Genomic DNA, 21,946 nt, shown 5'->3' on the forward strand with positions numbered 1-21,946 from the left:
CCTGCTGTTGAGATGGACCCTGTAGTGCTGGTCACCGGGACAACAGCTGCGGCACAGGAGACCACCGGGACCACTGGAGCACAGGAGACCACCGGGACGGGTTCTACTGGGACGGGTTCTACTGGGACGGTTGACTGGAGTTGTGTTGGTTTGACTGCTGCTGGTGAGTGCTGTGCTGCAGCTGGCTGCTCGTTGGAGCCTGGGGCAACAGCGACCTCTAGTGGTGGACTCAAGTCACTACGGCGAGCAGGTGAAGACTCAAGCACAGACACTGCTGAGAGAGAGATGGAGAGAGGGAGAGAGAGAGAGGGAGAAAGACATGGAGAGAGGGAGAGAGAGAGAGGGAGAAAGACATGGAGAGAGTGAGGGAGAGAGAGAGAGAGGGAGAGAAAGAGGGACAACAGGAGAGAGAGAGAGAGAGAGAGAGAGAGAGAGAGAGAGAGAGAGAGAGAGAGAGAGAGAGAGAGAGAGAGAGAGAGAGAGAGAGAGAGAGAGAAAGAGTGAAGACACAATTGCTGAGGAATTGAAAATGTGTAAAAATGTGTAACTGTCAGCCAGGTAATCTGATGTGTATTTTCAAGAGCAAGAAGGAAAACTAGAACAGTACAAGACTTTTACTTTATGTGGAAGATGTGACAACATCAATTTTGAGGAGCATTTATACTCTCTCTCACACACACACACACACACACACACACACACACACACACACACACACACACACACACACACACACACACACACACACACACACACACACACACACACACACACACACACACACACACACTACAGTACCTGTGCTGCTCCCCCCTTGCACTCCTCTGTCGATGACTTGGTAAGTTGGTATCTCCATCTTCAAAGCCATCAGTCTCTCCTGTAGAGCCCCCTTGTAGTTGTAGTTCTCCCCCTTGCTGGATACAGAACTACAGCCAAGGACCCCACCCAGCTGCTCCAGGGCCCTCTTAGCTGCCCGGTGCTCTGCCTGCTTCTTGCTGGAACCTTCAGTAATCATCATCATCATCATAATAATGAAGTCACTTTGGTTATAAAGCGACTTCCAAATGCGATGTAAATAATGTAAATGCGATGTAAATAATGTAAATGCGATGTAAATGTGATGTAAATAATAATAATAATGCAATAATAATATAGTACATATATAGTATAGTAGTAATGCAATAATAATATAGTATAATCGCAATACAAAACATAATATACATAATACACAAATATGTATAAATATTTAAACTAGGGGTTGGGAAACATCAACAAAAACTTAACAGCATTAACTCAATGACTTTCACTCATGACTAATCACATGACATGCGTAAAATAATCAATTGAATTCAAAACCGCTTGAAAAGCACCTTACTTATTTCAAAATATAAAGGAACGTTGCGTATATAATTTGTAAATGTGAATTCCAACTGAACAACTCAATTGGAACTATTGAAATCAATATAATATCTGTACTAATGAATACATTAAAAAAAAACAGTAATCAGTAAACGGTAAACAGTAAGCTACATAAAAAGTCTTAAAGTACTCTGTCAAGTGGCCAACTATAGCTCCTCTGCACAACCTCCGTTTTCAGAGTATGAAGTAAAATAAAAGGCTATTCAGTCAAAATCTCACCTAAAAACCCCAAATCAAATATAAAATTGAAATAGAACTCGATAGATGTACAGTGAATGCCCCTTAGTGTGTGTTACCTTGGTCTGCACATATGAATGCCCCTTAGTGTGTGTTACCTTGGTCTGCACATATGAATGCCCCATAGTGTGTGTTACCTTGGTCTGCACATGTGAACGCTCCGGAGAGTGTGAGTGTGCAGTGTGTCGTCCCGTCCGCTCGGGTTCGAGTCTGCTGCAGGGGGAGGGGGAAGCCGCACGCCGCAAAGTGCCTCTCGACCAGCAGTCTATGGGAACCTGGACAGGAAGGATGCATATACATACTCACAAATCACTATTACTCTCGACCACCAGCCTGTAGGAACCTGGAGGGGTAGTATGCATACTAACATCACTAGTACTCTCGACCACAAGCCAGTATGCATGCTCACATCACTATAAGCAGGTAGTATGCATACTCACTTCACTATTAACAGCCAGTATGCATACTCATATCCCTAATACTCTCCACCAGCAGCCTATGGGACCCTGGAGGGGTAGTATGCATACTCACATCACTATCACACATACACTAGTACCCTCAACCACTAGCCCTCCAGGAGCATGTTGATAGACATACCTTGTAGTTAGCATGTGCACGTAGCCTTTGTGTGCGTGTGTGTGTGTGTGTATAATGTGTGTGTGTGTGTGTGTGTTCTGACCTGTATGAGAGGTGTGTGGTATGCCCAGTTGGCATGTGTGTATATATATGTGTGTGTAATGTGTGTGTGTGTATATATGTGTGTGTGTGTGTATGTGTGTATAATGTGTGTGTGTGTGTGTATTCTGACCTGTATGAGAGGTGTGTAGTATGTCCAGTTGGCGTGCCAGAGTCCTGTAGGCCTTCTCCTCCTGCGTCTCCTCCTCCTCCACCTCCTCCCCGATATCCTCTGCCACCTCCATATTCAGCAGCATCGTCACACTCCCGAGAAAACGTGAGCCTGTCACTGCAGGGAGAGGTCCACACGCGCGTGCACGCACACACACGCACGCGCACACACACAGACACAGACACACACAGACACAGACACAGACACAGACAGACACAGACACACACACACACACACACACACACACACGTCAGATAAAACGATGGGCAGGCACTGCTGAGGTTCATGTGTGAGACAGCTTTCACTTTTTTAATTTTCATTTGTAAAATCTGGCAAACACATTTCTGCTATCAGGAAGAAACACATACCTCCCACAGAAGAATTCTGTTCACCTGCAGACTCTTTCATGCCAGGCTCTGATTGGACAACAGCTCCTGCGCCAGGCTGTGATTGGACAACAGCTCTGGAAGTAGGCTCTGATTGGACAACAGCTCCTGAAGTAGGCTCTGATTGGACAACAGCTCTGGAAGTAGGCTCTGATTGGACAACAGCTCTGGAAGTAGGCACTGATTGGACAACAGCTCCTGCGCCTGGCTCTGGTTGGATAACAGCTCCTGCGCCAGGCTCTGATTAGATAACACATCGCATATTGTATTGTTGGTTTGTATATTGTTGTGCACCTGTGCTGTGTTGATGTTATTGGTGGTGTGTGTAGTGTTGTGTACCTTTGCTGTGTTGATGTTGTTGGTATGTGTAGCGCTGTGCACCTGTCTTGTATTGATGTTAATATTAATGTGTGTAGTATTGTGCACCCGTACTGTTGCTATAGTTGATGTGTGTAGTATTGTGCACCTGAGCTGTTGCTGTCCTGTATGTGGTAAGTTGGTATCTCCATCTTCAAAGCCATCAGCCTCTCCTGCAGGGCCCCCTTGTAGTTGTAGTTCTCCCCCTTGCTGGATACAGAACTACAGCCAAGGACCCCACCCAGCTGCTCCAGGGCCCTCTTAGCTGCCCGGTGCTCTGCCTGCTTCTTGCTGGAACTCGCTGGTGTTCAGGGGAAAAATGCATTACAAAAGCATTAACTCTCAACATAACATAAATAAAATAATAATATCAACAATATTTAAAAAAGTATATTTAATAATAACATTATTAGCAACAACAACAACAACAACAACAACAACAACAACAACAACAATAACAATAAAAAGTAAAACAAATTAACAATAGAAAGTGATAATACAAACAAAAATAATCCAATTAAACACATCATCACATAGTTTATGTTATTTTTTGATTAACAATAATAATATTAGTAATAATAATAATAATAATAATAATAATAATAATAACAATAATAATAATAGGCCTAATAATAATAATAATAGGCCTAATAATAATAATAATAATAATAATAATAATAATAATAATAACAATAATAATAGTAGCTAGGTGTCCTGCCTTGGGAGTGGAAGGTGAGGGGTCCAGACAGCTTCAGCTGGCAGTCAAATTTCCCATCAGGCCGAGCGGTGATGAGCTCCGAGGGCATGGGGAAGCCGCGTCCCCTAAAGTACTCCAACACCACGTCTCTCTTCGACAGGCCTGGAGGAACGATAATGTAATATAATATAATATAATATAATATAACATATATATAATATAATATAATATAATATAATATAATATAATATAATATAATATAACATAATGTAATGTAATATAATATAATTACCATAATAATAATATAATAACACAATACAATAAAATAGAACAACTCCAGCACCACATATCTCTTCAAGAAGCCTGGAGGCACATATGAAGGAGCATAATAACACCTTGGCACATATGGAGCATAATAAAAACGTGGCACATATGAAGGAGCATAATATGGAGAAACTTAACACACATGTAGCAAACAATAAACACATACGGACAACTCAACACACCTGAAGACGTGGCGTCATTTCCCTCCAGGCCACAGAGTGGCGCTAGTTCCCCATATGCTTCCTGCAGCGCCTCCTCTTCTTCACTGCGGCCCTCTACACACACTTCCTTCACCAGCTGAACCGTCACACTCCCGTAGAAGCACGGACCCGCTTTCACCGAGTCTAGTTCACACACGCACGCACGCACACACACACACACACACACACAATCTGTTACTTTTACATGTACTCATGTGTGAGCCCACAGCTGCACCGGGTCTAGTCCACACACATACGCACGCACGCACGCACGCACGCACGCACGGACGCACACACGAACGCACACTCTCTCACCCTCAGTCCTGCTGCTTGCTCTGTGCTCTGGCAGTGGAGGGTGTGTGTCTTCTGAGCCCCGGACGGCTGTCGAGTGCCCGGCCAGGAGGGTGCTGGTCTTGGTCCCTAAAGCCCCTGAAGACAGAGGCATGACTGGAGGGTATGTGTATTCTGGAGGGTGGACCTTCACCACACGTACGGATACAGTGATTTTCGGTCCACCACTAGCAGAGCTGCTGGCAGCTGAAAGCTCAGGGTCATCCAGAGGGGAGGGGAGGATGGAGGGGAGGTCAGGTCTCCAACCTACGGCTGGGCGATATGGAGATAACATGTACTGGATCAAGATATGGATTACTCTAGATCAAAATAACGATATATGGTATATCACGATACACCACAATTATGCAGTGTATGCTTTCAGCTATTCTCTTTATTTTGTCTTTATTGTGTTGCGTCACCAAACCTATGTCTTTAAAATGAGTCTTTTAATTATTTTTTACAGCTATATGGACTTAGAGGGTGCAAAGTGACAACATGAAATGTTAATTAATCATGCTACATTACATTACACTGCATTTGGCAGGCGCTTTATAACCAAAGTGACTTACAATCGAGGACATAATCATAGCCGACATATTAGCCAATATTACATTGTACATTAACTGTAATAATGGATAAAACTCATTTATCATGATATAAACAATACATGAGACACTTTTCTACCACAGTAACAATACTCATGAACGGCGTGACGTTTTCCATGTGCGTTACGCTGATTTGTGGGGGAAAACAACCCATGCAAGTCAATTGGTGATGTTGGGGTTTAATAAACTAAAGATACGGACCTGTAGACTAGCGTTGTTCACGCGCAACATGCCGAAAACGTGTTGTGTTACCGGCTGTTCAAACAATAGAGCCAAACAGCCGTGGCTGAAGCATGGACTGAGTTCATTTAGAAGCCGATGTAGCATGTAAGTTAATGAGACATTCGGTTTGTTTTCACCCATAAAGGGGCGTAACGCACATTTAAGAGCAAAGTACCCGGATGGCCGTTCATGAGTATATACATCATCATATCACCAAGCTCTACTCCCACCTGGAAGTGGCGTCCCAGCCAATAGGGACAGAGGCTGGCCTGAGTGACTGTGGGCCCAGCCAATGGAGTCGTTGCCTGGGGGCATGTCCTGCAGGAGGGGCAGGGCCATCTTGGCTACTTCCTGGTGCGCCTGCTTCTTGTTGAGACACACCTGCCGACCCTCAAACCTGCAGTCGTTCACCCGCAGGACGCCGCGATAGCCTGAGAAATACACACACCAAACACACACACCAAACACACAGTCATTCACCCGCAGGACGCCGCGATAGCCTGAGAAATACACACACCAAACACACACACCAAACACACAGCCGTTCACCCGTAGGACGCCGCGATAGCCTGAGAAATACACACCACACACACACATCAAACATACACACACACACCCGTAGGACGCCGCGATAGCCTGAGAAACACACACACCCCACACACACCAAACACACAGCCGTTCACCCGTAGGACGCCACAATAGCCTGAGAAATACACACACCAAACACACAGTCATTCACCCGGACGCTGCGATATCCTGAGAACAACACACACCAAACACACACCAAACATTCACCCGCAGGACGCCGCGATAGCCTGAGAAATACACACACCAAACACACAGTTCAGGCTTACTGGAGGTGAGGTTTGTAGGTGTGTGTGTGTCTGTCTGTCTGTTTATGTGTGTGTGTGTGTGTGTGTGTGTGTGTGTGTGTGTGTTCTTACCTACTCCCTCCCTCGTCTCAGAGAATTCAGGCTCCTCCCATCTTTTGTCCCTGGCCAGTTCGATGACGTGGTTCTTGTACTTTGGTGCCGCGCCACTGAACACTGGCTCAATATCGCCCCCTTTAGGAAAACAACACAGGACACAGTTAGTAATACAGAACACTATAACACTCCACTTACAGTTTGTTACTGACTAATACATGGTGCAGCGTGACCTTCATGTGTCTAATACATGGTGCAGCGTGACCTTCATGTGTCTAAGACATGGTGCAACATGACCTTGTGAATGTGATTGTAGACTTGAAGTGGTGTTAACTTGCATGGTACTTGATATGACCTCGTTACAGTATAATACGTGCTGTGGTGTGTGGTAGGACCTTGTGTGACCTTGTGGAGTGTGGTATGACCTTGTGGTGTGTGGTATGACCTTGTGTGACTTTGTGGCCTGTGGTATGACCTTGTGTGACCTTGTGGCCTGTGGTATGACCTTGTGTGGCCTTGTGGCCTGTGGTATGACCTTGTGTGACCTTGTGTAGTGTGGTATGACCTTGTGTGACCTTGTGGTGGGTGACCTTGTGGAGTGTGGTATGACCTTGTGTGACCTTGTCCTCCAGCTGGTCCACTCGGAGGTTGAGCTGGTTGATCTGCAGCCCGTGCTGCTCCACCACCTGCTGAAGATGCTGCACCTGGCAACCGGCACACAGAGAGAATAATATTATTATTATGTAGCTGTGTGTGTGTGTGTGTGTGTGTGTGTGTGTGTGTGTGTGTGTGTGTGTGTGTGTGTGTGTGCCTGTGTGTGCCTATGTGTGTGCGTGCCTGTGTGTGTGTGTGTGTGTGTGTGTGTGTGTGTGTGTGTGTGTGCTGCTCCACCACCTGCTGAAGCTGCTGCACCTGGCAACCGAGATACAGAGAGAATAATATTATTATTGTGCACCTGTGTGTGTGTGTGTGTGTGTGTGTGTGTGTGTGTGTGTGTGTGTGTGTGTGTGCTGCTCCACCACCTGCTGAAGCTGCTGCACCTGGCATTCTATTGACTTCATTTGCTGAGCGAGTAACTAGCAGCGACGTGTGTGTACGGCCCTTAAAGGCCTTGTTATACACCCTACGGAACCGGGTGAAATTCGTCTTTCCGGGCCAACCGTTTCTCCCAGAGTTGCATTTATGCCGCCGTCCATGAAATGGATGTTACGTAATAAATCCTCTAGAGGGCAAAGTCGGTTGGCTATGAATGGGCAGTTGTAGTAGCAGATTTGTGTTCGCTTTTACAAATTATTTAGCCCAAATAAAATAGCCAGGAGGCTTAATGCTGGCCATTTAGGTTTGTTGATGGGAAAAGGAGCGTCCTCCGAGCCCAAATGTAAACAAATGAGCCATGTTTTTAGCTTGGCTAGGATGGTATTGGAAATATTCCCTTTCACAAACTTTACTATTTGTATCGTTTTTAGTAGGGCTGGGCAACATTAACACGTTAACGGTGCGTTAACTATTGCGGTCAATATCGCCCGACAATTTTGTTAACGGTATAACGCAGCAGGGTTTTTTTCGTGTTTTTTTTTTCTTTTTTTCCTTTTAAGACCGTCATTCGTGGCTTTTATTTTGAAAGCGTCAGTGCGCTTGTTGCTGCTTCCAGTGACTGCTGACAGAGAAGAAGAATGTCTAGAAAAGTAGGCAAAACAAAACAGGCATAGCCTACAGAAGGACGTCAACTTCTGAATAGACATTATCGTTACACAGTTCTACAGTCCTCCTTGCGCAACTCTCGAGCAGCATGTGGCTCACCTTTGCAGCTCGCAAGGTTAGTCTATTGTACGGTCAGCATGAAAAGGGTACTGTTGTGCTGGCTGTCTATCAGCTGTCAATAACGCCACGCGGACTTAAACCCTGATCAAAAAGCGAACCGCGAGATATTACATTCCTCACGCAACGTTTTGGTATGGCGCTGCGCGTGCATAGTAGGCTGCATCAACATGGTAGGCTATGATTTTGCGACATCGGCAACTTCGTCAGCATTTAAGATAGTGTTAGTCATGTCAACGTTATTGTTTTGAAAGATGTAATTGCTGTCAATGCCAACAGACAGTCAATTAGTTTCTAGTCGCTGAAACACCTTAAAAATAGCGACAGATAAGAGAGAAGGTGGGAGTCTTTGACAGTGAGAGAAGGCGGGACATATCTCACAGACGCACGCCTATGGCAAGCCGTTTTAACATATAGTTTTTTTAAGTGACAAGTTTTTTTTCTTTTTTTCTTGTAGGCCCATGTAGACCATCCTAATTTGAGTTTATAATTTCTAATATATCAGTTTCAGTAGCCTACAATCTTAAATAGCCCTAGTGTAATATTGTATGCAATAATTTGTTTCATTAGTAGGCCTACATTGGATAGGCATATAGCCTACTACATTTAGACTGAAAGGTTGGCAAATAGCCTAGCCTACATTTCCATTGTGGAATATTATATTAGACCTACATAGGTTATCTACACAGTACATATGCAAATTATTATTAATTATTTTATTTTATTAATTTAAAAAATATTTTTATTTTATTTATTATTTATTTTATTTATGATATATTATTTTTATTTTTGGGTTTCGCGCGCTATGCGATTAATCGCGATTAATCACAGAAAGTCATTGAGTTAATGCGATTAAAGATTTTCATGTTTGCCCACCCCTAGTTTTTAGATGTGAAATACTACTCTTCTTCGTTGATCTTTTTGACTATACTGCCCCCACAAATTCCTCTAGTATTGCTACATTTCGTCTGGAGCTCACCGGATTGCTAAGCTCTTGACCAACAGACAAACTGACGGATGAAACGACACGGATGAAAGCGTCCGTTACCACAAGGACCTTAGGGTATAAATGGTTTTCAAATTTTGTTTATAACCTGACTGCGCGAAACTTTCTGCTCACAAATCTGTGCACGTGGTTGGCTGCCAGTGTCTTGCCCCTCCTCATAACATTGTGTTTACAAACATTCAGAACCCATGTATAAATGTGACTTAATGGTGCTTTACATTTGGGCCTAAGCTGTCTACAGATTGTTTACTCCACCAGTGTAGAGTGTGGAATGCTGGTTGTTTACTCCACCAGTGTAGAGTGTGGAATGCTGGTGGTTTACTCTACCAGTGTAGAGTGTGGAATGCTGGTTTACTCCACCAGTGTAGAGTGTGGAATGCTGGTTTACTCTACCAGTGTAGAGTGTGGAATGCTGGTTTACTCTACCAGTGTAGAGTGTGGAATGCTGGTGGTTTACTCTACCAGTGTAGAGTGTGGAATGCTGGTTTACTCTACCAGTGTAGAGTGTGGAATGCTGGTTTACTCCACCAGTGTAGAGTGTGGAATGCTGGTTTACTCCACCAGTGTAGAGTGTGGAATGCTGGTTTACTCCACCAGTGTAGAGTGTGGAATGCTGGTGGTTTACTCCACCAGTGTAGAGTGTGTACTCACCTGAGGATCCATCATGTCTCACAGATCTCCATCTTTAGTGTAGAGTGTGGAATGCTGGTTTACTCTACCAGTGTAGAGTGTGGAATGCTGGTTTACTCTACCAGTGTAGAGTGTGGAATGGTGGTGGTTTACTCCACCAGTGTAGAGTGTGTACTCACCTGAGGATTTGGCAAAGGATGCGCTCAACTTCTTGGAAAAACGAAAGTACCACAGGTACCACGCACTGATGAAGGCTTGATAGCCAAAACGCGTTTGCTTTTTGGACATGGTGGTAATATAAATAAATAATGAGACGCAGTTTGTGAGCACGGATTTTTCTTCCTTAAGTGCTCACCTGAGGATCCATCGTGTCTCGCAGGTCTCCATCTTTAGATGTTAGCCCCCTCACCTGGTGTGTGTGTGTGTGTGTGTGTGTGTGTGTGTGTGTGTGTATGTGTAATGTGTGTGTGTGTGTCCTCACCTGGGGGACCATCTTGTCTCGCAGGTCTTTGTTAGCCTCCAGGAACTTCCAGATTCCATCCAGTTCCTCCTGCACACACACACGCACACACACACACACACGCACACACACACACACACACACACACACACACACACACACAAATGTTTCAGGAAGAGGTCATTGGGAACATGTGCATCTGCTGTCAAAGCTGCAGGACTACATGTGAGTCCTTTATTTATTAGGGTTACTGCCAGTGTGCTTAGTGTATTTACTGCTAAGTGATCATTTTGGTTTGGTTGTGTAAACCATGAGGTCAGAGGTCAGTGAAAACAGTTGTTGTGTACCTTCTGACTACTTACACAGTGTTTTTATCATAGCATATCCAAAACTTAGCATATAAAGCATAAACATATTAACATCATATTAACGGAATATAAACGTTGCTTCAGCGCAGGGTTTAGAGTGTAATCCTTCAGTTCTTTTCTTTATCCTAACTTCAGTCCTGGACCTGTGCTTGAGGCCTCGCGCTTCACAAATGTATTGCAAATGTATTTTCTAAGATTCCTTTACAAAATATGCCATATTTCATGTGAAGCTGCATAACGTTAAAATTATATCGGGGGGCGGACAAAATGGTTTCAAGGGCCGCAAAAGGCCCTCGAGACATAGGTTCCCCTGCCCTGATTTAGGAGTGTAATGGCCCGTGTACATCAGGATCTGCCTACGGTAGCTGGGGTGGTTGAAGACGTTTCGCCATGAATTCGTTTAATTCGCTCTGGACGCTGCACTGACATGTTTGATTCAGCTAATCACATAACGGCTCTGTCTTGACATCCTGGGACATTCCTCGATATGAACGTTCCAATTGGTTTTCGCCGAACCGCAACATAGCGAATTCGCTTAAGATTAGCTTGAGTTTAATAGTCAAAATTCGCCCTGGTCGCTCAAGAGGCTTCGCTCCTGGCGAATTCGCTCTGGTAGCTTTATTCGCCTCCCTCCATAGAGAAACAATGACTTCCGCCGCGCAGGTCGGTTAGTTCGCCTTTGATGTACACGGGCTTAATTCTGCAGTTATTTTCATCATCCTAACTACCGTCCTCGACCTGTGCTTGTGGATTCGTGCTTCGCAATAAGCCTGGAAGGAAGGGAAAGGAGCCGCTGTGTACCTTGTAGGGCTGTATACGGCGGTATACCGTTAAAAAAACGTGATAACGGTTTTCATCTACAAAAGGTTCACTTTTTGATGAGAGAAGAATTTTTTAGTGTTTTTTTTTCCCAAAAAAGTGATTAAAATAGAGATGGAGATTAATTAAATTTCAGGATTTTATCTCATTTTAAGTTTCATTTCAGCCTTTTCTTCAGAAACATTGAGATGCGGGGAAATCACCACGCATGAACAAAAATCGTGCAGAGAACCATGATATAAAATTTTCATCAAGAAAAACGTGATACACATTTTTTCCAGAACCAGCTACTACAGGATTGGGACGCAGCCCTTGGGGGCGTTGCCCTTGGGGGCGTTGCCCTTGTGTCCGTTGTGTACCTTGACGCCCTCCTGGTCGTCTTGGCATCGCTGGGTGAGATATTGGATCTTCTCCTTCAGGGCCTGCTGCTCCATTTCCAGCGCCCTCTGGCGCAGGGCCTCCCGCTCACGCTCCCTCTCCGACACCCGTGGGTCAGCCGGACCCCCCGCAGCCTCAAGCCGAACAACTGGTATCAAGCCATCCACGGTCTCACAGATCTGTAACAGGAGCCAACAGCACAAATAAATGGGCAACCTAGTGGTTAAGGAGATGAACTTTAGATCAGAGTGTTGCAGGTTCGATTCCCTAGTGGTTAAGGAGATGAACTTTAGATCAGAGTGTTGCAGGTTCGATTCCATTGTCCACAATCTCACACATCTGTAACAAGAGTCAACAGCACCGATACATGTGAACAACACAGGACCTTTATCAGCTTGAAGTAGACCTGTCTATTTTGTTAGTGTTAGTTATTAGTACATTGTGCTGTCAGGCAGGAAATGAAGTACAGAGAGGCATCCAAGGTTTGACTAATATTTACAACTAAAATACTCAGCACAATACCACTGATACCCTTGTTTTGCTCGTGTGCCTGCCACACTCCCTGGATATTTAGAAAAAAACAGGAGTCCTCAGATTTTCGCCTTTTTAAGGTCCCGATGGCAGGGTTGTCGTGTCAGCGAAAAGCACCACTTGGCACTTACCATAAAAGATTTTGCAGTTTTCCCTCACAATCATCCATAACCAGCATCATTTCAATTGGCTTCTCACCAATCTCGTTTTGACTGATTGTTTACCTTGTCAACCTCATTTAGATTGGGCTCTTATTATGTCAGTGTCAGTCTCTCTCTCCCTCTCTTCCTCTCTCTCTCCCTCTTTCTGACTCGCTGTCCTCCTTTCTTTTCCCATCTCTCCTTATGTCCACCGCTCATGTTGCTAAATCATCCCTATATCCCAGCTGTCTCTCTGCCTTCCTCTCTCCATCTTCTATTTCTCTTCTCACTGGCTCAATTCGAAACGGGAGGCAGTGACTCGATGACTCTCCTCCTACATAAACAGGTCACTGATCAGATAGGTGAAGTTAGCTGATGAGGCAGCCGTTACGAACGGCACTAACGAGTGCGCTGCCTTGCGCATTTGGTGTTACGGCGATTCTATGGCGAGAGTTACGTTCATCATGTTAGCGCTTAGCTTACGCATGCTATTTGAACGGTGAATGATCGTCAGACGGCGGAATCGTAAAATAGGCTATAAATAGATCTAGCGACAGCATATTTATATACTACAATGTTGATTTATCCATTCGATTTTCAATATCTACATACATAAGTGTCAGAATAAAGAGTATGATAAGGTAGTAGCTTGGGTAGTAGCCATGTTTGTTTTTCAGGTTTCCGGTTGAGAGGGAGGTGGCGCACAGCATGTTGGGTACCAAGGCAGCGAAGTCAGCATCTGATGCTGACCTCAAATATCCCTGTTACGCCCACAAATGCAGTCAACTGCCGAGGGAGGAAATAAAGCAATTTTTCGTTTCGATCCACACTTCATGACTCGATGTCCAGTTAGCTCACTGGAAGGACAGCTGCCTTCCCTGTTTTGAATTGAGCCACTGTCGCTTCCCCTAATCAGCTTATCGATCTCTTACCTTGCCAATTTCCTGTGGCAGTGTCTTAAGGTTGCTTACCTAATAATTCTAACTTCTATTGGCTGTTTACCTTGTCATTCTCCTGTGGCAGTGTCTTTATTGGCTGTTTACCTTGTAATTCTCCTTCTATTGGCTGTTTACCTTGTCACTCTCCTGTGGCAGTGTCTTGGTTTGGCTGTTTACCTTGTCAATCTCCTGTGGCAGTGTCTTGATTGGCTGTTTACCTTGTCAATCTCCTGTGGCAGTGTCTTGATTGGCTGTTTACCTTGTCAATCTCCTGTGGCAGTGTCTTGATTGGCTGTTTACCTTGTCAATCTCCTGTGGCAGTGTCTTGATTGGCTGTTTACCTTGTCAATCTCCTGTGGCAGTGTCTTGATTGGCTGTTTACCTTGTCAATCTCCTGTGGCAGTGTCTTGATTGGCTGTTTACCTTGTCAATCTCCTGTGGCAGTGTCTTGATTGGCTGTTTACCTTGTCAATCTCCTGTGGCAGTGTCTTGATTGGCTATTTACCTTGTCAATCTCCTGTGGCAGTGTCTTGAGGTCGTGAGCGTGTTCCTGCAGGAGGAGGGCAAACTCCTTGATGGTGGACAGGAAGAGTTGAAAGTCATCCTGGACCAACGTGAAGTCGGGAGAGTGCATCACACGATTACGCACACGCGTCACCTGGGAAACACACACCAAGTAAGTGAGAGAGAGAGAGAGAGAGAGAGAGAGAGAGAGAGAGAGAGAGAGAGAGAGAGAGAGAGACAGAGACAGAGACAGAGATTATATGAATGGGAAATGATCCAGACCACAGCACCTCTTGGTTTATCTTGCTGTTGGTTCTTCACAAACGCGTAGCGTAATGCAGAGTTGGGTGTAACACGTTACAGCAATGAAACTACTTTAAAAAACAAATAAAAGTAGTGTAATATGTTACTACTGACAAGTTGGCAACGAAACGCTGTTCTTTGTGAAATGCACATACAACTGTGACAACTTCTTAGTGCGGGGCGTATACTGGCATACAGCGATCCATTCGAACATGGTGAATTTCTCTTCTCTCTCTCTCTCTCTCTCTCTCTCTCTCTCTCTCTCTCTCTCTCTCTCTCTCTCTCTCTCTTCTCTCTCTCTCTCTCTCTCTCTCTCTCTCTATGGGGAATGCTCTTCTTCTCACAGTGACACTGGGTTATGAAGACATTGAGGAGCACTGATGACCACTGATGATCAGTTTTCAATGTAATATGGTGTACCTTGTTAATGCGTTTTTAATGTAGTGGTGTACCTTGTTGATGCATTTCTGATGTAGTGGTTCACCTTGTTGATGCATTTCTGATGTAGTGGTTCACCTTGTTAATGCGTTTTTAATGTAATGTAATGTAATGTAATGTAATGTAATATAATGTAATGTAAGTGGTGTACCTTGTTGATGTGTTGTTAATGTAATGTAGTGTAATGTAATGTAGTGTAATGTAATGTAATGTAGTGCAGTGTAATGTTATGTAATGTAATGTAGTGGTTCACCTTGTTGATGTGTTGTTAATGTAATGTAGTGCAGTGTAGTGTAATGTAATGTAATGCAATGTAATGTAATGCAATGTAGTGTAATGTAATGTTGTGGTTCACCTTGTTGATGCGTTGTTGGTCCTTCACAAATGTGCGAAAGTGTTTACAGTTGCTCATGAGGACCATCAAGGCTGCGATGTCAAACTGATCAAAACACCTGTGGTCCCGATGACCCTGAGGCATGTAGACCTGAAAAACACACACACACACACACACACGTGCGTGCACACACACACACACACACACACACACACACACACACGTGCGCGCTCGCACACACACACACACACACACACACACACACACACACACACACACACACACACACACACACACACACACACACACACACACACAAATGATCATAACAGTAGATATTACTTTGGCTTTGAGGCGGGCGTGCGTGCACACACACACACACACACGCACCCACACACACACTTAGGTTACATCATGAGGTTCGGGCAGCTGTTTAAAGGACCAGTTCAGTCAATTTCAATGTGCTGTTGTATTGCTCACGCTACCCTTATTTTCGCGAAACTCTCGGACTCGCACTGCTCACGGAGACGTTAAGGAAAACGTGCCGTCTGTGTGTGTATGTACGGTTACATTTCACACCTAAGGCCAGGGTTGGGGAACTTTTTTCATTCGAGGGACATTGTCAAGTCCTCCAAGGGCCAAACCAGGATTTCCCCCTGCACTTTAGGCTGATATGCAGGCGGCCACCTTTACAACAGACCCCACCTTCTAGGTCCCTGTAGATATAACTTAAATGTATTGCAAATGTAATTTCTAACATTTCTTTACAAAACATGTCATATTTCATGTGAAAAGCTGCATAACATTAAAATTATATATCAGGGGCCAGATAAGACGGCCTGCGGGCCATAGGTTGGTTCCCCGCCCAAGGTGATAAGACAACTAATATAGGGTGACCAGACGTCCCGGTTTACCCGGGACAGTCCCGATTTGGAGTTGTGTGGAGTTGTGTCTGTCGGGACACAAATATGTCCCGGTTTTGGCCACCCACTACATTGTGCCATGTCTATCATGGTAAATATATGGAAAAGATTACATGTTTACCTGCCACAATTAATGGCAGCCAGCGCATGAATAGAAAGTCTGAAGGAGTCAGTTGCGATTTGTCATTCCGCCCTCTAAAATTTATTAGAATGTAGGAAATTGCACCTAAAAAAATACTTTTTTTTTTCTGGGGGAAGACCCCCAGACCCACCCGACAAATGTTGTCCTTCAGTCACGCACAAAGTGTCCCGGTTTCAGACTACAAAAATCTGGTCACCCTAAACTAATATCACAGGCACCTGTGGGCCTACCTTACCGTACTAAATATCACGGCTCAGGGGACTCCCCTTTGGTTAACCTACATACATCACCAACTCACCTTGGCCACTTCCCATTTCTCCGTCGGCCACAGGTGGGGAAAACACTCCTTCCAGTACACGCCATAACCAGTTGCAGACTTGTGATTGGCCAAGATCAGGGCCTTCCACCGAGTACACACCTCACACTTGGGGATCTGATCAGGCTAAAAGGACACAGCAAACATGCAGTTCAGATGGCGTCTGAAGGACCGCACTTTATCACAGTGAAAAGTTAGTGTTAGGTCTATGCCAGAACTTTGGTCTTTTAGACAGACATGCAACCAGTATGTTAAACTATTGTGCATAACAACGGCCGTCAAAGGATGCATGAATAGTACACCAACCCTCTTGTTCTGCCATTGCTTCCCGTCGCATTTGATTCGACAGACGGCATCTTTAGAACCGAGCTTACTCTTCAAAGAGCCGTGATAAGTTTCGGTTTCGTTTTCGACGAAAGAGCGCAGCCCGACTCTCAGCGCGTTCAGACTCTCTGTGGTTTTGAGCCAGTTGCGGTAGTTGTCATCGTAAAAACGGGACATTTCTCCAGCATATCCCAAGCTTTAGCCAACTAAACGGTCTCACATTGGACCGTTTCTAGGCTGCCTTGGCCGCAGAAATAAACATCAAGACCGTCTGTCTGCGCGCAGTGGTGTGTAGTGACTGGCTATTGCTACTGCCCGATTTCCCAAGAAACCCACATGTAAACAAACCCAAACGTCACGTCCGCATCATTCGATTGGTTACAAAATAACCAGCTATGACAGACTGGTTAACCCTTAGTGCACCAGGGGCCTATACTGTAAGAAGCTGGTTCAGTACAGTAAACTAGGTTAAGTTAACCTTATGGCTGAGGTAGGCTAAATCAGGGGTTCCCAAACTTTACCATGCCAAGGGCCCCCCATATAGGCCTAGATTCCACACTATTTTTTTCTGTGCAACCGGTTTCACAACTCGATGAAATTGGTACATTCCTAAACCGATTCAAGTAGGCCTACTATAGAAATCATAATACATATATAAACATTGTAAAGAAGAAACTGAATCCACGTGGAATGTTTAGCTTATTTTTGGTTTATTTTAGATATTTAAGTTATTCAATGTATAAAATAATTGAGTTTATTTCACAATATTTTTTCTGCCAACCTCCCGCGGCCCCCCTGGCATCCCCTCGCAGCCCCCCAGGGGTCCCCGGCCCCCACTTTGAAAACCATGGGGCTAAATCATCTCATAGAAGGGCCTGGAGTCTGGAGTCCTCATTGTGTTAACTAAATAATGCTTGCAGGTGCGTCTATTCACAGGTTTACCACTTCCTGTAGATTAACAAAGCCTGGCTTACTACTGAACCTGCTTCTAAGAATAGACCTCAGGACACACATAGCCTACAGTACAGTTTACAGAACATTATAGGACCAAAGGACCATAGGACCATCTTGTTCCCAAATACACATTTATCATTTATCTATCTGTTGGTTGTATACAGGTATGTCAAATTATTACTGTTTTTTTATGTTACATTAGCCTATAAGCAGTCTTTTCAGTAGTTCAGCAGTAGGCTAGGGCCCACTTGAAAAAGAGGCAACTGCCTCAATGTGTTTTTGCCCTAGTAACATAAAGGAGAAATAAAATAAAAAATGTCCTTCTGCCCAGTTACATGTTAAGCCATTATTTAAAATTATGGTGTGTATGATGTAAACAAGTTCATAAACATCTATGATGTAGGCCTAAACAAGTGCATACACATATATTATTTACTTAAGAAAACTGTGTTATATCAACAAAGCGTCCATAATCGGCACTGGAACTGTACTGTAGCTGAACAGTACAATGGAGGAGCACACAAGTGATCACTGTACACTGCACACAGCAAAATTGCATTTATGCCTTACCCTTGCAAGGAGGCAGCCCTCAATGGCGCCCCATGGGGAGCAGTGCAGTGGGACGGTACCATGCCCAAGGTACCTCAGTCATGGAGGAGGAGGGGGAGAGCACTGGTTAATTACTCCCCCCACCAACCTGGCGGGTCGGGAGTCGAACCGGCAACCTTTGGGCTTCAACAGTGGTCTCCATTTGTTCTTCTTCATGGGTTAAATTATGTAGAGCAGTGGTTCTCAAACTTTTTGTGTGAAGTACCACCCGAGAAAATATTGAGCTCTCCGAGTTCCACCTTGACAACCATCATTAGAATATCACAGCAAAGGCCTTCCATATTCACTTTTGCCAGTCAATACAGAAGAGGTTCATAACGGCATCAACATTCAGAGCAAGTTTGTTTTTAAATGTCTTGCTTGCCTAGTATTATTCTGCATTATGTTTCAGATTCATACGGTTCAATATAACAAAATGTGAGATCAAAGAGACATTTTCAACTGCAATAACTTGATCAGTCTTCAAATCAATGCACAAAAAATGAATTCTTCCAAGTACCACCAGAGATGTCTCAAGTACCACCAGTGGTACGCGTACCACAGTTTGAGCACCACTGATGTAGAGCAAGTGAGCAGCGGGTCAAACCAACGCACCAACCCAATGAGAAACAAGTTAGACTTCTGTTTTCCCTTCTTGTCAATGTCTGTTATGAGAGTTTTAGTATAAGATCCAGCTCTATGTGAATGCTTTGGAGAGCTGAGACCCACTGAAGTTTTAGCGATCTAAAATCACACATATTTAAGATTCCATTTGTTCTGACCTCCTGGCGGGTCAAGTGTTTGCCATGCCCGGGCCGGATTTGGCCCGTGGGCCTTTGTTTAACGCATTCCACTTATCCATGACTGCCACCAGGTCTCCTGTTCTTGGGCCTCCCCCTCCTCTCCCTCCTCCCCCTCCTGTTCTAGATGCCTCCCCCTTCTGTTATTGCCCCCCCCTCCTGTTCTAGATGCCTCCCCCTTCTGTTATTGCCCCCCCCTCCTGTTCTAGAGGTCTCCCCCTTCTGTTATTGCCCCCCCTCCTGTTCTAGATGCCTCCCCCTTCTGTTATTGCCCCCCCCTCCTGTTCTAGAGGTCTCCCCCTCCCCCCCTCCTGTTCTAGAGGCCTCCTCCTCCCCCTCCTGTTCTTGCCCCTCCCCCCCTCCTGTTCTAGAGGCCTCCTCCTCCTCCTCCTCTAGAGGCCTCCTCCTCCCCCCCTCCTGTTCTTGCCCCCCCCCCCCCCCTCCTGTTCTTGCCCCCCCTCCCCCTCCTGTTCTTGCCCCCCTCCTGTTCTTGCCCCCCCCCTCCTGTTCTTGCCCCCCCTCCCCCTCCTGCATTTTCTAAGATTCCTTTACAAAATATGGCATATTTCATGTGAAGCTGAATAACATTAAAATTATATCAGGGGCCGGATAAAACGCCCTTAAGGGTCGCAAACGGCCCTCGAGACATAGGTTCCCCACCCCTGGCCCTCGAGACATAGGTTCCCCACCCCTGGCCCTCGAGACATAGGTTCCCCACCCCTGGCCCTCGAGACATAGGTTCCTCACCCCTGGCCCTCGAGACATAGGTTCCCCACCCCTGGCCCTCGAGACATAGGTTCCCCACCCCTGGCCCTCGAGACATAGGTTCCCCACCCCTGGCCCTCGAGACATAGGTTCCCCACCCCTGGCCCTCCAGACATAGGTTCCCCACCCCTGGCCCTCGAGACATAGGTTCCCCACCCCTGGCCCTCGAGACATAGGTTCCCCACCCCTGGCCCTCGAGACATAGGTTCCCCACCCCTGGCCCTCGAGACATAGGTTCCCCACCCCTGCGGCCCTCGACACACAGGTTCCCCACCCCTGTGGTCCTCGAGACATAGGTTCCCCACCCCTGGCCCTCGAGACATAGGTTCCCCACCCCTGGCCCTCGAGACATAGGTTCCCCACCCCTGGCCCTCGAGACATAGGTTCCCCACCCCTGGCCCTCGAGACATAGGTTCCCCACCCCTGGCCCTCGAGACATAGGTTCCCCACCCCTGGCCCTCCAGACATAGGTTCCCTACCCCTGGCCCTCCAGACATAGGTTCCCCACCCCTGGCCCTCGAGACACAGGTTCCCCACCCCTGGCCCTCGAGACATAGGTTCCCCACCCCTGGTCGTCGAGACATAGGTTCCCCACCCCTGGCCCTCAACACATAGGTTACCCACCCATGGCTATCAAAACATAAGTTCCCCACCCCTGGCCCTCAAGACAGAGGTTCCCCACCCCTGGCCCTCGAGACCTAGGTTCCCCACCCCTGGCCCTCCAGACATAGGTTCCCCACCCCTGGCCCTCCAGACATAGGTTCCCCACCCCTGGCCCTCGAGACACAGGTTCCCCACCCCTGGCCCTCCAGACATAGGTTCCCCACCCCTGGCCCTCGAGACATAGGTTCCCCACCCCTGGCCCTCGAGACACAGGTTCCCCACCCCTGGCCCTCGAGACATAGGTTCCCCACCCCTGGCCCTCGAGACACAGGTTCCCCACCCCTGGCCCTCCAGACAGAGGTTCCCCACCCCTGGCCCTCCAGACATAGGTTCCCCACCCCTGGCCCTCGAGACATAGGTTCCCCACCCCTGGCCCTCGAGACACAGGTTCCCCACCCCTGGCCCTCGAGACATAGGTTCCCCACCCCTGGCCCTCGAGACACAGGTATGTGTTTTAGTTATCGGTTGTCAATGGCACACTCTGTATGTAACCCTTCTCCACCTCAGTAGGCCACACACACACACACACACACACACACACACTATAGCAATTAAAAGAAAAGTAATAAAGAGGACCATGTAAAACATCATACGAGGATTCAAATTTTTATTTGTGAAAGTATGAATCACACACGGTAGACAGACTGGAAAGCAGTGAGGTTGGCAATAAATGATTGAAAGCGTGTACATTTACAGAAATCAGAGAATGCTAAAGAGAAAAAAGTAAAACTAGTTTCAGCTGTTGGTGTCCTCTTGCCCCAGGACTGTGTCTACACTAGACACTGACACTGTGTGTGTGTGTGTGTGTGTGTGTGCGTGCGTGTGTGTGTGTGTGTGTGTGTGTGTGTGTGTGTGTATTGTATTGTATTGTATTGTATTGTATTGTGTTGTGTTGTACATGTCTATATCAGTATGTTAATGTTTGAAAAACTGCACATATGTGATTGTGTATTGTCTGTGTGCATGCTATTAATGAATGTGTCAGAGTATGAGTAGGTTAGGTGTGTGTGTGTGTGTGTGTGTGTGTGTGTGTGTGTGTATGTGTGTGTGTGTGTGTCTGTGTGAGTGAGTGAGTGAGTGAGATAGATTATTGTCAATTTCTTATTTAAATGTTTTTAGTTAAATTGCACATTGGAGACTGACCAAATGCAATGTCAAACTTCTGTGCTTGCCCTGTTACGTAGATTTTTGACAATAAAATACTCTTGACTCTTGACTTGGATAGCGCTAACTCAAGTCTGCTTAATGGCT

At 45.8% G+C, this 21,946-nt stretch overlaps 2 protein-coding genes across 2 annotated transcripts in view; both read right to left on the reverse strand.

Annotated features, from left to right (window-relative positions):
• Positions 1-14,045, reverse strand: part of LOC134444798 (uncharacterized) — an 18,082-nt gene extending 4,037 nt beyond the window's left edge. The window contains exons 1-16 of the mRNA XM_063193993.1: positions 13,819-14,045; positions 12,014-12,211; positions 10,489-10,557; positions 7,448-7,465; positions 7,164-7,239; positions 6,572-6,691; positions 5,858-6,058; positions 4,783-5,070; positions 4,450-4,611; positions 3,965-4,105; positions 3,356-3,547; positions 2,872-3,129; positions 2,465-2,620; positions 1,794-1,931; positions 799-1,002; positions 1-274 (exon numbers count right to left, since the gene is read on the reverse strand). The exon at positions 1-274 is cut by the window's left edge and continues 32 nt beyond it. Of these exons, the coding sequence (XP_063050063.1) occupies positions 1-274; positions 799-1,002; positions 1,794-1,931; positions 2,465-2,620; positions 2,872-3,129; positions 3,356-3,547; positions 3,965-4,105; positions 4,450-4,611; positions 4,783-5,070; positions 5,858-6,058; positions 6,572-6,691; positions 7,164-7,239; positions 7,448-7,465; positions 10,489-10,557; positions 12,014-12,088 (2,372 nt within the window). The 5' untranslated portion in view covers positions 12,089-12,211; positions 13,819-14,045. The remainder of the gene's footprint in view (positions 275-798; positions 1,003-1,793; positions 1,932-2,464; positions 2,621-2,871; positions 3,130-3,355; positions 3,548-3,964; positions 4,106-4,449; positions 4,612-4,782; positions 5,071-5,857; positions 6,059-6,571; positions 6,692-7,163; positions 7,240-7,447; positions 7,466-10,488; positions 10,558-12,013; positions 12,212-13,818) is intronic.
• LOC134444799 (uncharacterized protein CXorf38 homolog) lies at positions 12,327-17,102 on the reverse strand. The gene is made up of 5 exons (XM_063193994.1): positions 16,908-17,102; positions 16,584-16,727; positions 15,242-15,370; positions 14,147-14,299; positions 12,327-12,371 (listed from the first exon to the last, which is right to left on the reverse strand). Exons 1-5 carry the CDS (start codon positions 17,100-17,102, stop codon positions 12,327-12,329), a joined length of 666 nt encoding a protein of 221 aa, XP_063050064.1.
• Positions 17,103-21,946: the final 4,844 nt, after the last annotated feature.

This window comes from Engraulis encrasicolus, unplaced genomic scaffold (assembly GCF_034702125.1).
Source record: "Engraulis encrasicolus isolate BLACKSEA-1 unplaced genomic scaffold, IST_EnEncr_1.0 scaffold_73_np1212, whole genome shotgun sequence".
Lineage (NCBI taxonomy): Eukaryota > Metazoa > Chordata > Actinopteri > Clupeiformes > Engraulidae > Engraulis > Engraulis encrasicolus.